The sequence below is a fragment of the Electrophorus electricus genome, chromosome 6 (assembly GCF_041902795.1).
Source record: "Electrophorus electricus isolate QZ-2024a chromosome 6, ASM4190279v1, whole genome shotgun sequence".
Classification (NCBI taxonomy): Eukaryota; Metazoa; Chordata; class Actinopteri; order Gymnotiformes; family Gymnotidae; genus Electrophorus; species Electrophorus electricus.
Window position 1 is genome coordinate 11,823,465 of NC_137502.1, and position 18,472 is coordinate 11,841,936.

An 18,472-nucleotide genomic window follows, 5' to 3' on the forward strand; every position below is an offset into this window, starting at 1 on the left:
TTAGAGATTTTGCTGTGCTCCAGCAGCCACAGATTGGGTGTGTGGGATGGGCTGACAGTCAATTCTCTGGGAATAATTTTAAAATAATTAATTCCAAAACGTGCTAAAAGGAACTTTGCACATACTATAGCCATGTCAAATTATTTAAATAACATCTGGTTCAATATCTCTATCTGATCATTTGACCAAGGAGCTTAATTTCACAGGCAACCAGTAGACAGGATGCAAACCAGTGCATCCTGCACTGCAGAAGTATTTTGCACTTCCTATAGCAGTGAGTAGGCTAAAGTCTGAAATCAGATGGCACATAGAAAATGTATGAAATATGACCAGAAAAGTAATGTTACATTTACAGGAGGTATAACTTTACAGCAATATTAGACCATCTTATATGAGAGACTCAAAAGTGGTTCCAACATTTCTAAAATCAGGGTCCTTACTGAGCATACCTCTGGCAGGAGAGGGTGAAGTCCCATATATCATCTGTGAGAGAGGACCGTCAGAACCATTGGGAGTGTAACAATGGACTTTGTCCGTCTAGAATAACTAGAGATGTTTACACCAGCTTGCAGGTATATAATTCTTTGGGACATATTTCTGAAAGATTTGGATCCATCGCTCCCAAGATGTATTCTTAGAGTGAATAATACCTTCCAACCAGTTTCCAGCTTTAAAGAGATGGAAAGAGCTTTGAATTATTTGTAAACCATTTTCTATTCAGTGCATAGCTGCCTTATTAATAATAACACAAGTTCACAGCTTGGAAGACATGCCATAATCATGTGATAAGAAAGCTTCCAAGAGTAAAGTACGGGCAGGTTGTTTCAGTGTTGGCGCAGAATAATTCCTTTAAGTGTTGAGAAGCTGGATGGGCAACAGTCACTAAAGCACCTGGTTCATGTTGTTCCTTGTGTTCCAACAGAGTGAAGATGTGAATCAGGAAGTGAAAACAATGAGAAAAAAACAACAAGACTTGTCAAAGAAGATATCATTCATGAAGGTTTGGAATCCAGATGGTCCATTAGCTAGCCCATATGGTACAATATGCGTAATACCTTCTTGAGGGTTATGAATATGGATTTTCATTTATTCACTCTACAGGCTTTGGACATTGGTACTTAGCAATTAAATCAGTCAGAGTGTGAATCAATGCAAGGACAAAGTCCACCAGGCTTTTCAGAAAAGAAAACAAAAGCTGTGGTAGCATTAAAAGGCCAAATAATGCCAGTAATCAGGGGGCCTTGTCAAGGTCTTTATCCATTGGTTATGTTTCTGAATTAGATACATTTTACCACATGGAGGGGACTACCAGCGAACATAAAGGTAATCCCAGGAAGGCCCAAGCACCAATGTGCCTTGGGGAAGAAATCACAAACCAGAACCTGACAGTTATCCATCCAAAGAATTGAGAAATACAGATGGATTAACTGTGTGCAGAGTGATAGCTAGCTGAGTTGAGCAGTTCCCAGTGACATCAGAATGCTGCACCAGAGACATAGGCAGCCACAATGTGACAGTAAGTGGAATGATAAATTGCTCATGTAATACATTAAGCAGAACTCATGCTCTCACCTGACTTAACGTTAGTGAACATTCTATAATATATATATATATATATATATATATATATATATATATATATATATATATAAAATCTCCACACAACAGGCACTCAAGTGCTGAGTTACACGTGAAGCTAATATCAGATGAGGCAGAGCATAGCGCTGAATGGGTAGTGGCTCAACCAAGAACCAGTGGGACACTGGAGTAACACAGACACACACTGCCCATGTGATTAAGCAGACTGCAGATACTTCATGGAAACAGTGCTAGAGCATATAAATGATGAAGGATAGGTATGATCCTTAATATAGATAATTCAGTACAGTACAGTTTAATGAGTATGTTACAGCTTCACATTAAACAACCAGTGATTGCACAATCAATAAGGAATGCTAGGCTAAGGAATCTGTAAATACTGTATTACACTTAAACCTCATGTTCCATAGCAGTTCAGAGCAGCATGAACTAAGACACAGGTGGTCTATAGCATAGCTTTATAATGGACCAGACTAGTAAAACTAACCTAGTAGACCGCAATTAATCACCATGCCCAGGTATTTATATTTCACTTCACTTTTTAGGGGGTGTACTTGCAAAATATTTTAAATATTTATTTTGGTGCAGAAATTATAATACCTGGAAGCATATTTTCTCATTTTTCATCACAAAATATATCAAATTTCAGGGGTCTTAGATTGTACACAGATCATATAATTCATGTGCCTACATAAGTCACCATGTCTGTTACTGAGAAACAGCATTGCTTGTTTCATTTATTGCAGTTGTGGAAAAGCCCAGATAAATCATGTAGTCCTACACAGCAATATTATACTTCTGTATAGTTGTTTTTTATTAAACAAATGTTCTTTTTAAATTCAACATTAAATATTTTTATTTAATTGTATTCTCTTAGTAGTGTCACATTTCCTACTATACTATTCCTTCCCAGAATACTAGTCATTTGCCATTTTTTTTAGTCCAATCTATGCAACATATATAAACCACCAGTTCCATCTCAGCACTGCTTAGTCTGAACACTATGACCCCAGTGTTGACTGTCCCACTTCCTGGTATTCCTCAGGCTTTGTGTGTTCTCTGTTTGTGTTCTCTTTATTTTGTTTAATATAGTAAAATTGATTTGCACTAGTATGTTGTTTCTATCTGAGTCTGCAATATGTTGCTTATTAGTTTATTTTAATTTATTATTTTTTATACACAAACATACACAAAAACCTATACATTGCCAAGAGTGCAATGTAGTTTTTTGCTGGTTGCTTTGTGGTTAGCCTTCTCACTGGTCAAGCCAGATAGCACGATTAACCAAATTTGCATCGTCAGCCTGTATTTGCTGTGTCGTGCTATGCAGCTGGCCCTCTGTCAGGGCAACAGGTAAGATGCCATGCCTTTCTACTTCTATTAGTGGACACGTCAGAAGGCTCAGCAGGTCAGTGTACTGGCCACACAGGGGTGCTTCATTCCCCATGACTAAGTTTATTATCTATGAAACATTCATTAGCATTTGGCAGTTAAAAGCTTATTTACAATATCACATAATGTACACTGTGAATGGCTTACACTGAAAAATAAATATTTACATTGACAGCAGACATTCTTATCCAGATAGACATACTTATGTTTATTAGCATTACAGGTGTGCTCCCTGGGAGTCTATCTCTTGACCTCAGTATGTCTAGTGCTTTCCTCAGCCGGCTGTGGCATGTAAGCTACAGGAGCCATATATCTATTATCTATATTTAAATAGTGAGTGATACTAAGCAGACATGAAGATGGCCAAAAGAAGACACTTGGGCCAGGGAAGGTTTTGTTTTTTGTTTTTTTTGGGGGGGGGGGGGTTCCATGTTTTTAGGAAATGCAAACTTGAAAGTTTGCAATAAAAATGAACGTTTCTTGCAGATATCTTTTCATAATGTTATAATCTAATCAATTCTAGAATACAGAAAGATATCCTTCTGTAATATCCACAACCTTTCTTCATCTATAATACTCACCAAACACTCTTTGCAATATTAATATTCATTAGAATTTTATTTTTCCTCCTTTCTTCTAATGCTCAAAACTGCAATCTCCTCAAAATCAGCAAGCATACAAGTGCATACAAACAACTGACTGGCTTTGATGGCTACCATTAAACATAACTCTCTTTAGAAGTGCATTTGACTCTGATGTGCTCCGCCTTACACAATATTGCACGTTGCCTTTCAGATGGAATACATCTGCCTACATCTACTTCAAAAACTGGAGAGGATTTACACTGAAGATGATTTGAGTGATAGATTAAAGAAAAACCTACACTTTACTGCATATCAGATACTCTAAGCTGGGCACCATATTGATTTTCCTGGCAGGAGCCTTTGGCAACAGCTGTAGATGGCTAATATAGAACACTCTGCACAGCCCCCGTACTAGCGCTCTCTATAAAACCAGGTCCAATGATAATAGAGAGTCTTGACCTACTAATCAGAAATAAGCAGAGGTATCAGCAGTGAAGACTTGGAGCTCAGCCTCCCCATTCCTTTAGACAGTGCAGACAGAGTGAAAGTCTGTGAAGCTAAGATTTTCTACTCTTTCATTTAATAACACTTCAGTCTCAAATAAATGTTGATTTGTAAGAATATTACAATACAACTGAATTCCAGTTCTCTTTGAAATCGAATGCATCTTCTTTGACAGCATGATGTTGAAAGGAAAGAGAGTAGGGGCATTCTGCAGAAGTCTTGCTTATGGAGCCCTCAGGTTACTGACCCAATTTAAAACATGTAGCAATGCTGCATGTGCCGGTCTCAATGACTGTAGGAGTGAGAAAGAAGAGGCACGTACATAGCCTTCCCTTTCTCTGTCTCTTACCCACTCCCCCACAGTTTCATTTGAGTCCTCTTAGACTACTTATACATCCACCGTCTCTGCATCGAATGTTATCTGTACTCTAATGCATCCCTGAATTTCATATGGTTCTCTGTAAATGAAGGCAATTTCGGATGCTAGCAACAAAGCAGTAACTACATGTCAAAGATCACATTTTTCATAAGTGAAATCTCGAAAAGAAGGGAGAAATGCTGCATGAGCTGATGAAGTCTGAGCACTTGCATTTGATCATGCTCACACTAGTCCACAGTTGCACCCTTACCGTCACATCAGTTCAGGGCTTCCCACAACATGATACGGAATACCTCTTGTAAGAAAAATGAGCAACTGACCCTCCCACTCTGACCTTAAGAGTGAAACATATTAGTGACTCTGAGCTCTGTAAGAACAGTTTAATGATAGGGCTTCATGTTACTGACCCTACGCTAGCCATCATTACCTGCTCACAGTGGCTATCCATCAAACACACTCATTATTCATGAGCTAGCAGTGCACACATCTCTCTTTCCAAACACTCTTCTCATTACAACTGAACAGTACACTATGATGATCACATTACTGGTCTAAACACTAGAAAAACACACACACGCACAGACACACACACACACACACAAAACCAGCCATAGTACAATAGCGTGCCATTAATGGTCTGTGTGGCTAGTGGCAAAAGGCACACTAGCACACAGTGTTCAATTGTCTAAAAATATCCATTATGCATCACCAAGTCCTACTGAACGGACTAACCTTTCAGTCTGTTTCTCTCTCTCTCTCACTCTTGCTCTCTTTCATACACACACCCACATGCAAATATTCCTAATCTAAAACCTATGTGGCGAGTGTTGACGATACATATAAAGTTTTAAAGTGTGTTACTCTAACCAAACTAATGGAAATGATCAGTATAATTATCTGCTCCAAAATGACTATACCTATGTGTATGTCTTTTAATTAGACTAAGTAAGAGAAGGGGAGATTAAGTAATGTCAAATTGATGAATTAATGCTGAATTGAAAAGAAAGATCCAAATATATATACAATCCCTAGAGACTGAGGATAGCTATCTCTAAGCCCATACTGAGATGCTAACTGGAATAGATGAAATCAGCTGCTATTTTTAGCCAGCGATGTTCCAGATAATGTGAACATAGCACATCACATTTGTATATTAGCAGCACACACTGGTCTTTGAAGTTATGCCTTGAAATTATGCTATGTGAGTGAGAGTGATATGTGCAAGTACATCGTCATGTACCAGTTCATTGTATCACAGTATATCCCCATCAGCAGCATTTATGTATAGTGGGCAAAAAAAAAAAACTTGCCAGGACCCTGTGATGGGAAATGCACAACAAGGTGATTCCAAAAGAAAACCTATTCTGAAGACTATGCTATACACAAAAATCGACAGGAACGAGCTCTAAATAAAAATCTAAATTTCTCCTCTAGAAGGTAGGAGATAGATTGTATATTGTTACAGAGAGCCTATAACATCTCAGAACTGTCCATATTCCTATCATTATCCAGAACAATACCCTGAATAATTTTTCCAAAATGTAGCTGAAAGTCACTGTTTAGGTTGAAATCACTGTGTAAAATTTTGTCAGCAGATCAAGCAATTGAAACAGATGCAGTTCTTTCTCATATCATAGCCTTTGCAATCTTACATACTTACTTACATTTCTTATCTGACTATGTAGCCATGTTAAATAAACAAAGCTTTTTAAGAAGCCCCAAGTTTGTGTGTGTGCGTGCTGTCACAATTGGCGACAGAATAGGGTTGATGATGATGTGACTGTCAAAGGAACAGACTGTGTAAAGTCCTAGCAGATGGGTCAGGATCCTTAGTGCAGGAGTTCACAATCATATAGGTAGATGCCTCATTTTTTATACTCACCTTCACTTACTGGCATTACAGCTAGTCAGCCAGTCTCCTCTTACAGTAGGTACTGCAGAGCCCATCACATTAATGCCATTGCACAACCCTCAATCACTTTAATAGAGTCTCTCTCTCTCTCTCTCTCTCTCTCTCTCTCTCTCTCTCTTTCTTTCTCTCTCTCTCTCTCTCTCTCTCTCTCTCTCTCTCTCTCTCTCTCTCTCTCTCTCTCTCTCTCTCTCTCTCAGTTGCAGCTGTGGCCATCTTTGCACAGCATGTTACATAAAGGTACCTTCACCCCAGGCCTAGGGATGCTTCAACTGGTCAGCAATGGAGAGAGCTACACTCTCTAAAACACCACTCATGCACATTAGGCACTGCCTTCACATTCCCTGCTCAGTGTTTATTGATGGGCTGTGCTGATTAACAAATGAAAGCTTATGGATTTTCCAAAATAAGAGAAAACATCTGAGTGACATAGATCCCTGATTTGAAAGAGACAAATAGTATGTATAAACCACCTGGTTTTCTGTCTGCCTTTGGAATCACTGTACCACTTTGCAGAATTTTGCAGGCAGCCATAAAAAAAAAGGCTGCTCTTGGCTGCAGTTGCAAGAATGCCAATCACCCATTCATTCCTGCTGACCACTAATGCTTTCATTGGCCCCCAGCCCTCATCATAAGCCTTTGAGACGTCATAGGAAAATGAGAATTTTATAGTGATATAGCCATCTGGAGTATGAGTGGGCATAATAGAAGTTAACTGTTCTGGGGTGAAAATAGTAGTCCAGATTTTCTAGCCAACAGCTTTTTAAATCTAAGGAAATCGAAATTTCTGTCCATTAGTCATTATACACACAGAAATAATAAAACTGTACTGTACTGGCTAGCAAAGCAAGGTTACACCAACCAGTATAAGTATGGAAAATTAGTGTTTTATTTGTTTGTGTATTTTAAGAGCCGCTTCATATTTTATTATAAATTATTTGTTCCAGCCACATTAAAACATTTATGTGTGCCTTGCCAAAAACTGTCACGGAACACTTCCCACCCACAAGTCACGTGGTATGGCCCGCCGCGTGCAGGGGGAACCATGTCTGTTTGTGTAACGGCCCGAGTACCGAAGGGCGAGGTGCAGGACGCACAGACTCCTTTGACGTGGACAGACTTTAACATGAAACAAAGACAACATTGGCACTCACACATGACATTAACAGTGAACATTTGCAAACATCTAACAAGCATGAACCTAGACAACCATTTACAAAGACAAACACATCAAAGACCGACAGCACTGCACTCCACGACACGGGTTTATATACACAGACACAACACTAACCCGGTGCAGGTGTGCAGGCATGGTCACAACTAAACAGAGACCCTCCCACTGCACGTGGCGGGCCAAACCACGTGACACGCGGGAGGCGAGCATTTCATGACAGTTTGTAGCCACGCCGTAAGGACAAACCTGCATGAGGTTAATCATAACATGTCTGTCTATTTAAACCCCAGTTATTGTGAGCCTCAGTGTGGGTCATTGTAGTTGTTGATGTAGATGTTGTTCTAAGCATTATTGTTTTTGTAGAGTCTCTGTTACTGTTGTTTAGTCTTTGTCATTGTTATTAATGTTCACGCTGTTAATGTAAGAATGTTCAGCGTTAATGTTTTGTGTGAGTGCCAACGTTGTCTTGTATGTTTTATGTTATTAAATGTCTCTCAACGTCGAGGAGGTCTGTGTGTCCTGTTCTGCACCCTGTGGCACTCGGGCCACCGTTACAAAATCTAATACGTTTTTGCAACATTTGGACTGTATCTGATTAAACTCTAATTGATTAAACTCTTTTGTATTCTCATAGTAACAGATGCTGGTAAAATATTTTGGGAAAAAAAACTTGCATGCTTGCTGTAAGCATTTCAGTACATCTGAAATCAAATGGATATCATCATCACTGTTCATCATTGAACATTCTTCTTTAGAGAAACCTTTATCCAGGTGGTTCCAAACCAACTCACAATGTTGTCACAGTACTGTACAGATCAGCTTCCCTACACCTAATTCAAAATATAAAAGAGCAATACTGCTTGATGATCTGAATAAGATTTTAAAAATCACCTCAGGGAAGCAGCTACTACAGAGCAGTGGGTCAACATGACTGGAGTTAAAAACTCCTGCTCCATATTTAACAGCCAGACACTAGTGTTAGAAGCATCTTATATTGAAAGGCAACAAACAAATAAACAAATAATCAGAGAGAGAGCCATGATGCACTGGTGTATTCATATGTATATATTCCATTGAAAACACTCAGTAACTTTAAGACAGAATCAGGCATGCTTTTGTACAGTTTCATTTCACACTTTATGGTTCTGTCCTGATTTTTTTTTTTTGACAAATACCATTTGTTTCACACTGCTTGGATAAAGTTTATTCCTTTTATGTACCGAGTAAGGTACTGAGTAAGGTACGTAATGCAAATCACAGATTTCATTTTCAAATATCATCTGCTAAACTGTTAATGGAATTATAACACAAACATATTCCTTTTGGTTGTCTAAAGGATTCTGTATTTATTGATAAATTATCCAGTGTAATATTTTACATATGTAACATCCCATATTCCATTCCTTGTTAAATGTTTTAAATGAGTGCAGAACAGGACTATGCTAAGAGCAGTTTTTTCTAATAGGACTTGGCAGGTGTGGGCTCTGCCATATATATATATGGGGGGATTTGGAAGCTCAGCAGAAATTATTTTTGTATCAACACAAATGTATATTTTAGTTGCCAAAAAGGGGAATGGAGGTTAATTGTTTTTGTATCTGTTTAACCCGTTTATTCATTTTATAAAAATGTCTGTATGCTAATTCCTTTTTTTAGTAGTTATGGTGGTCGGTGCTAGCCACAGACAAGGCTACAGCTATAGGGAGCTGTTTTAGTTCGAGCAGCTCAGCTGTGTTGGGCAGTGAGGTGGAGAAGGCAGGGTGGACTGGGGTCTTATTGACATTTTCTCAAAATTATTTATAGGGTAACTTTTTACTGAAGGGCACTGTTTAGAAGGTTACATTACACCTATATAAGCCCTTCATGACAACTGACTTAAACATGAATAACCATTTATAAATGCTTATTGCAACAGGTGTCATCTGTCAAAAAAAATAAAGATGATTTTGTCAACTTTGATGCCATGCTGACATAAAATCTATTTCAAATGACAGATTTACGGTGACATAAGGACGTGTCATAATGCTGGGTAGGCAGACATGGTATGTTATGACAGCTCAGCTCTAGCAAAATTGAACAAATGTGAGAACTTCAAAAAGATGGTCCATAGTATCTCCTGTACTGTCACAACAATGATATGAAAAGTTGCTGTGTAACATGTTTTAGTAATGTTTTGGCAATGAACATTTTTACCCTCATTGTTAAAAAGCTATGTTCAGACATGAAAAAGGATATCCAGACACAACATAAAATATGGAAATAATTGCCTCCAATTTAAAAAAAAAAAAGGAATTTTGTTAGTGTATTTCTTTTAACACTGAAGGATCAGGATCATATATATACCAAACCATATGCAGTGATTTTACCAAACCACAGGCAGTGGTTAATGATTGTAAGCCATTTATATGAGTTAGTTAATGAATGACCAACATTTTATCAGTCAATCATCAGTAAAGAATCATAGAAAAAAATATGTTGGCAATGTGAAATAAAGTGCTATTTCCAAAATCTAATTACTTAACAAGTTAACATTTAGCTGCCTGGCTAGCTAGTGCATCTAGCTATCAAGTTATGAAAAAATCCCCCAACATAGTTGTTATAATATTTGATGTTATTTTTACCCAGCCACTGTTATGACACATCCTAAAAACTTGTCACTTGACATAATTATGTCATCTTGACAAAAAGCAACTTTGACATTGACAAAAGCAGCTTTTGTTGGAATACAAGCAGCCCTTGTTGGAATAAACCTTTATAAATGTTTATGTATGTCTATGTCAGTTGTCATGAAGATTATCATGCAGCCTTCTAAACAGTGCCCTAAAGTGTTACTTTTATATGGATGTTTCTTAGAGATTTTCACTGTATATAATTCCACTTCATAAATAATGGATAAATAAGCACACTTCTGGTTGCAGTTTATCCTCTGCTACTGTAAGCACTCCAGCAGTTCTGCTCACACAATAAGTCAATTAGTCAGTCTATCAAGATATCAGTCACTTACCTCTGATAGATGAGGCATGGGGTTAAATCCACAGAGGCAGCACACCACATTTTTACACTGAGTGCAGGTATTGTAGTTAGGAGGGTCATTTGTTTCCACATTAAGGGCGACTTTGCAGAGTGGGCAGAGAAGTTGGTTTGTTTTGGCCTTAGCTGTTGCTGACAGTTCAGCAGGATCAGGCCATGCTTCCTGCTTTGCATTAGCAGGTAACAGCTTGGCCAGACCAGGTTCTCCTATTTCCTTTTCTTCTATCTTCTTTTCATTCAGTTTCTTTGAATCCGGAGCTTTAGGTTCTGCAGGAGGCATTTTGGACACGTTTTGAGAAGGAGGCGGTGTAGAACACTTGACAGAAGACTGTGATGCTGTAGAACCTTTACGAGAGGTTGGTGGAGATGCAGCACGCTCATCTTGGACAGCTGATGAGATCAGATTAGATGCAGAGCTAATGATGGAGGTTCCAAATCCCAAAAACCTTCCAGAAACATTAGTCACAGTCTTTGGTGAGGGTGACCGTGACCTGGCTGTCTCAGCCAACTCGCCCAACCCAAACAGCTTTCTACTTGTAGAATCAGATATCTTAGGAGGGGAAGGCTGAGACTTACCACCACCAAATACAAGTCCAGTAAAACCTGAATCCTGCTTTGGACCTTTGCTCTGTGGTGGTGGACCTGATTTGGCAAGTAAGTCTGTACGTTTGGTCAACTCAGGCTGAGATTTTGCAGATTCAGGATTTGTTTCTTGTTGAGGCTCTTTATTCTGTGGGTTCATATCAGACTGCTTTATGCCTGCACTTGTTTCCTGTTGAGGGTTTATAGCTGGGACATCTTTCTTTAATATTGCTGGAATATGGATATTCTTTTCATCTACACATGTAGAAGGATCTGAGGCTTTGGGTTCTGCTAACATGGGTACTGAAGGTAAAGACTGGCTCTCTTTTTCTAAAGATGTTGGCAGAGGTTTCGGAATGGGAGTTCCGGATGGTTCCATTTCTATTTTTTGCTGAATCTTGCAATTCAGGCAAAGCCACTTCTTTACCTGGAATAATATTAAAAATAAAATTAAGGTACTGCATACTTTCTTTGGTTATTTTTTTAATCAGTCTGCTCAACAATCTCAACATCAATGATATCAACGATATATCAACATCAACGATCAATGATAATGTCAATGTTTTTAAATAAAGTCATGATTAAAAATCCCTAGGTAAGGTAATTGTGCTCATTTTCTCCAAGGTTTCTTAGATATAATATTAACCTTTGTAAGGGAACATCAGTTTTATATTACACTACAATTATGTCAGAAATCTTCACTAAATCATTTGATCATTTTGACTGTTATATTCTTAATAATGGATTGCTAGGTAAACTTCAGTCCCAACCTGAAGGTTTAAATTAAGGTTTTAATTAAAAAAAAATTTTCATTGCAGTTTCATTAATGCAAAATTACATGTAAATGGCACACGCATTCTTTTTATTCCAAATTTTCAAACCTTTTCATGATATTCAACGTATAAAAGTGTATGTAGTGTGGGACACTGAGCACAAGCTTATATTCTCACCTTTGTCTGATAAGGCATAGTATCCATCCCACACTGAACACATGCATTATTTTTGCATTCAGTACAAGTGTTGAAATTAGGTGAGTCTTCAGAGCGAATGTTCAGATCCACTTTGCAAATGGGACAGTTAGACTGCCTCGATCTAGGAACTGGTTGCAAAGGTTCAGACAGTTTGGCAGTTTCTGAAGGTGTGCTCTCCTCATCTGATTTCTCATCTGGTTTGACAGATGGTTTGGTGTCTGCAGTAGAAGGCATCTTGAGGGAAGCCTGGGAAGCTGTAGACCCCTTGCGAGAAATTGGTGGTGTTTTGACAGAAGCTTTCTGAGAAGTGGGTGGTGTATCAGTTTTGATAGATGCCTGGGAAACTGTAGAACCCTTACGGGAATGTGGTGATGTTATGGAAGGCTCATCCTGCATAGCTGACATGACACCAGACACAGACTGCTCAGTTACAGTTTTTTGAGGAATTGCAGCCTTTTGATCCTCCATTATAGGCAGCTCTTCAGAAAACTGCTTTATCTGTCCTGGACCATGCTCTACAGCCCATGCAACATGTGTTTCTTCCTTTTGGGATGTTTTGTCTTCCACCTCAGATACTTCCACCTCAGTCTCTTTCACTTGCACTGTATCTGTTTCTGTGATTTCACAAGCATCAGTTGCTGAAATGGGTGTTATGGTTCTTGTTTGTTGTGCTGAAGTTGAAACAATGTCTGGTTGTGTAACTGGAGATCCTTTTGGTTCCAATCCCTTTAATGCTCTCTGTGTTTGACAGTTTAGGCAAAGCCATTCATTAGCCTGTAACATCAGAACAATGACACATCATTGATTACGCTCTTCTTTAAATTGGGAAATTCTCAAGTATACAGTAAGGAGCTGAGTATATTTTAATTCATAATTAATACTCAAATAATCTTGTTAATCTTTGTCATGTATTATTTAAATTAGTATCAAAAAATATTGTCCCAGGATATATAGAGAAGGCAAATGGACAAACATATTACCTCAGTCTGATGAGGAATGGGGTTAAATCCACAGTTGTTACACACAGTGTTCTTGCATTCGGTGCAGGTTTTGTAGTTGGTTGCTTTGTCCAAACCAACATTAAGCTCCATCATACACAGTGGACAAGCCACATGTTGTGCTTTGGAAGGTGCTGCATTACTTGGCGATTCATCTGCAACCATATCCGTTGGGAATGGCTTTTCATCCAGTTTTGTCTTTTCTGCTGAAGTTTTGGTTTCTTCCCCTTGTGGAATTATTTCAGGTCCTACACATTTTAGGTTCTCTTTCTGAGAAATAGGTGGAATTGGTGTGGTCTTCACAAATGTAGAAATTGCAGAGTCAGCAGACTGAGAAGATGGTGGTTGAGAGTGAGTGCCACCAAAGGAACCTGACTCTTCCTTATAAGGTTCAACTTTTGGTAGTGATGCAGATTCAGCAGTGGGGGACTGTGGAGGTGTAGGTTTCTTGGTGTGGATTTCTTCAGCAGGTTTGTCCTCTGGTTCCCCAACCTCTGGTTCCCCAGCCAATTGTGGTAATGTTGGACAAGGTCCTTCTTCAGCCTGCTGAGTTGTCTGTTTAGCCCCAGGTGCTCGTTTTATTTGGCAGTTTAAACATAGCCACTCCACCTGTCAGGAGACAAAAGAGGTTAATTTTCAAAATATAAAAATGTAAATCTGAATACACATATTGATTATTGATTATTGATTACACATTATGGAACAATAAATTACATTACTTCATTTATTATTTTGTTACCTTATTTTTGGCTTTGTATTTTGGTGCATTATGCTATCTTGGATAGATCATTTTGCTGGGATTTTCATTTGGCTTTTTGATTCAGTAATGGTTATTTGTTAAATAAATAAACAAAGAGCTGATTCAGGTATAATGACCAATGTAGCTTCCAAATATCATAAAAAAGAAGATTTGAAAACAGCTTCTGAAGTTCTAGGATGTGAAACCAATGTTCAAAACAGCAAATGTGTAAATTAAATACTGCCATCGATTATAAACCTACAGACTCTCATTCATAATTACAACACTTCAATTTCCAAGGCCTGAAAAACTCTTACAGATGTTAAAGCTTAAAGGCATTTATAGTGAGAATGAAGACTTTCTTAAAAGTATGCAAATGTATGAACATTTTCATAATTGGATTTCCTAAGCAAGTTATATGATGCCTTTGGTCATGTTTTGCTTGTTCAGAGAACAGATGCACGGACCTATAAACAATCTATTGTTAAAATAGTGCGCTCTATTGTCAAGGCTGCCTAATGCAGAACTTTAGAATTTTTGTAGGGTTCATGCACATTTATTGTCATTTGGTGAACAGACATTTGCGCCTGCAACAATGAGGGAGGAGTGGAGCAACATGGGGAGTGACGTTGAGCGGTTAGGTGGCAGACGCATATACTGAGAAGAGCGAATTTTATTATGGGCAAATCCACAGTCGTAATCGTTATAACAGTCGAGGGTCATAGAGACTATGCGCAGAGTGGAAGAACACATGACTAACTAAATGAAACAAAACACGATGAAAAAAGGGGGATCAGGCTACACCAAAGACACAAGCAACGATAAGAACCACTAACAAATACAAACAGGCAGCGAATGACACGAGGTAAGAATTACAAACGAAGGCTGGGACTATCAAACAAGGCATGGATTACAATAACCAGCAAACGCACAGGTAACAAGGCAGAGTTTAAATGCATGTACTAATAAGATTTAAATAGACACAGGTGCAATTCATGAGGGGCGGAGAAAATGAAACTAAAGAACGGAACCACAAGCAGGAAGTAAATTAAAACAAAGACACGAGACAGGGAAACCACGGAGACAGGGACTTGGAGGGGCCAACCATGACAGGTTTGAACACACTTTTAGCAAGAAAATACTATAAGGACTTCTCCAATTTCTCATATTATTTTGACCACGAACATCACAATAAAAATATATCTTCCAATTATGAACTAAAAACATTGTTTTTCTTTTTTTTTCCAAACATTGTTTTTTATCACTTTTTGTAAGGAAAAACAATTCTATTGTGACTATTAAATGTGAATTAGACAGTTGCCATTATATATAGAAAATCATATATGTAAATTACATAAATATTAATTTTATTCACATCACAGTGAACAGCAAATAATAATATCTGACATTCTGGGTGAGACAGAAGAGCAAGGCACAAGTGATAGGAGCAAGTTGGTTAATTAAACCTGAAACTAAGAAGAAAAAAAAAGGGAGGAGGCACAGGCTGACTACAGTGTGGCAGAAGACGTCTGTTAGACACGGCCAAGCTTTAGTCTCTGAAGGAGTTGAATGCGAATCGCTTAAGACAGGGACCTGTGGGATTAAACAGGGCTGAGTGAATGAGGGATAGGTGTGAGTGATTAGTCATCAGTATTTTGGTTACTGAGACTGGTAATGTAATGGTGTACTGTGTTGTGATCTGGAATGTGATTGGTTTGTGTGTGGGTGTTGCCCTGGCTCCAAGTCTGCCTGGGTGCCTAGCAGAGCATGACATGATAAAAATGATACACAATATCATAATTATTGTTTAATGATTATTATTGTATTTATGTTGTTAACAATACATATTATTGTAAAAAGAAGAGATTATTATTATAATAGTTATAATAATAATTATTATTATTATTATCATTATTATTATTTTGATGTGGGGACTCTGTACTTCTCTTACAAGTGTGTGTGTTTCTGAATGTCATGACAAAACTGACATTGCACTGTATTGCTGAATTATGTTTAGCTTTTAAAGGGAATGAGAGAAGTTAATCTGCCTGCATATTGCAGGCCTAACCACACCCGTTGAGCATGTATTCTGTCAAACCAAACCTCTTTTTGTAATTGCGCCACTTTGTGCCGGATTAGTGTCTCTGCTGCAGGTCCTGAAAATAGCAAACAGCATTTCTGCTTCGCCCACATGTGCCTGTATCACAGTCTTATGCCTTATTTCTACACTTGCGCTGGGTACACTAAAATAGAGCTAAGTGTCTATTATGATATTTAAACCTTTTAAAATCCTTCAGAATGATGCAGAAAAACCATCCATTTTAAGGAGCAACCACTAATCAACTACAGATAAGACAACAACATCAAAAACATGGTTTTCAAGAGCGGGGTACATGATCTGTTAAATTGTAACTGTGATACTGTAGTCGGCAACTGCTCTACATGTGTGGTTGATAAATTTATTAATACACCAACTAAAATGACTAGCAAGAAGGGACCTATTGTTATTAACCATTCATCCTCCTGCATTATGGCAGAAGTTCTCTATTGTATCTCAAAAAACTAAATAAGCTTTATATTGGAGAATGTATTAGAAGGCTTCCTGATTGTTAATTAAACAACTTCATACCATCAGAATTAAGGATTTGTTGTTTCCAGTGGTAAGGTATTTTAATGCTAATGAACATTGCAGTAATGATATGTTTGTATTGTCAGCTTTTGTTATGGCAGGAAATTAGGAAATTTAAGGAATAAAAACTGATCTACAATTTCTATATTATAGAAACACACAGAATGAATGGTTTAAATAGCTTTGAACATAAACTGGTTTCACCTCCTAGAACTTCAGAAACACTTGCACATTTTATGAAGGGCCTCTGTCTTCAATATCCTGTTTCTTAAAGCAATTTTAACTAAACATATGTGATATTTAGATTAAATATACATTCTTACTTCAGTTTCATGTGGCATGGGGTGGAATCCGCAGAGATTACACACAGTGTTCTTGCATTCAGTGCAGGTGTTATAGTTGGGCGGATTGTCTTTGAGCTCCGCCTTGCAGAGTGGACAAGCTTTAGGAGACTCTAAAAGAGGTGCATCTTTTTTCACAAGAGAAGGTGACACCTTTGACTGGTCTTCTGTTGTAATCTCTGTCTTTTTCTTTTCTTCCTTAATCTGTACAACAGACCCCTTGGAATCTGTAGACAGTATTGGAATGTCTTTTGAGGATGTCTGAGAAATTACAGAACCTTTACGAGAGGTTGGCGGTGTGGTCGCTGGATCATTCTGAACTGCCGAAGAGATCAGGCTAGATGCAGAGCTTAGAAATGAAGAGCCAAAGCCACGAACCTTCCCAGAAACAGCAGATACAACAGGCTGAGGAGATGGGGATCGAGATCGAGCAAAACCAAAAAACCCTGAGTTATTTTTTGAACGTTCAACTTTTTGTGGTAGAGCAGATTTGGCAAGAGGGGGTTGTTGTGTTGGAACAGGAGTAGATTTCTGAGATGCTACTGAAACCGTCTCATCCTCTGGTTTCACAGTCATGTGTGATTTCTGATCTTTTGCTGTGGCATCTTTTGGAAGACTTGTCTTTTCCTCTGGAGCACCTACAAGTGATGTCTCTCTCTTCTGTGTTGGTGGTGCTGATGGAGGTGCTTTATTAGTGTGTGATTGAAACTGTGAAGGAGGAGAATCTGGTGCTCGCTGCACCTGGCAGTTCAAACACAGCCACTCCTTCACCTGTAGAGCCATAAGAGAGGTTTTGGTTAAAAATAATGAGAAAGTGTCAATTAAGGCATGTATAATTTGATTTAGTCACTAAATTTAGAATGTGGTACAATAAATAGTCTACAACTGCTTGTCTTAAATAAGTGAATATAAGAATTTGCAAAATCCATGTATTTGGGCAAAACCAATTTATTTTGGCCAAAACAAATTTTAATTAATAATTTTATACTTTATAATTAATTATTAGCTCATATCTTGTTACCACCTAGTTTGTTTTAGTCATCCTCTAGTGCTTCACTGACAGTGAGTTTTTGATCACAGGACCACTGCTGGTTGGATTTGATTTCTGGGTTGGGGATCATTTCCAATCCATCTGAGATTTACACATGTAAAACCTTTGTGCACTCCAAGAATCTGGACCAATCTCATATACTTCAGATTAATGGTTTGAGTTGTGTTTGGATGAAGGCATTCACCTGATCCAACAAATATAGTTTTAAGTAAATACAGCCCAATGTTTAACTATATCACATTAAGATTTTACCAATGTGTTTTAATGCCCTGCAAGCTTGTTGTAATCTCAATATATATATATATATATATATATATATATATATATATATATATATATATATATATATATATATATATATATATATAATCACAATTATTATTTTTAATATTTGTCATGCAGTCCTACTCCAAACCCAAAGGTGATATTAGAGGTTTTGTTAGATAGTGGTTAAGGCTGTGCAGAAGGAAGACTTTTAAAACTGTTTCTCACAAAACATTACCAAGAAACTTTAAGAAGCTTAAAGGTTTACAGAAGAGTGCTGCCTTCCCACTGTTGATTATGTAGGCAACTACTGGTTAGCATATTTA

General features: G+C 37.9%; 1 protein-coding gene across 10 annotated transcripts in view; it reads right to left on the reverse strand.

Annotated features, from left to right (window-relative positions):
* pclob (piccolo presynaptic cytomatrix protein b) overlaps positions 1–18,472 on the reverse strand; it is a 72,779-nt gene that overhangs the window by 31,971 nt on the left and 22,336 nt on the right. For all 10 annotated transcript variants that reach the window (XR_014124052.1, XM_081715486.1, XM_035524978.2 and 7 more), the window contains exons 12-15: positions 16,814–17,602; positions 13,105–13,731; positions 12,104–12,898; positions 10,546–11,580 (exon numbers count right to left, since the gene is read on the reverse strand). Coding sequence is in view for 9 of the 10 variants with exons in the window: in XM_081715486.1 (XP_081571612.1) it covers positions 10,546–11,580; positions 12,104–12,898; positions 13,105–13,731; positions 16,814–17,602 (3,246 nt within the window). In the remaining variant the exon portion in view is untranslated. The remainder of the gene's footprint in view (positions 1–10,545; positions 11,581–12,103; positions 12,899–13,104; positions 13,732–16,813; positions 17,603–18,472) is intronic.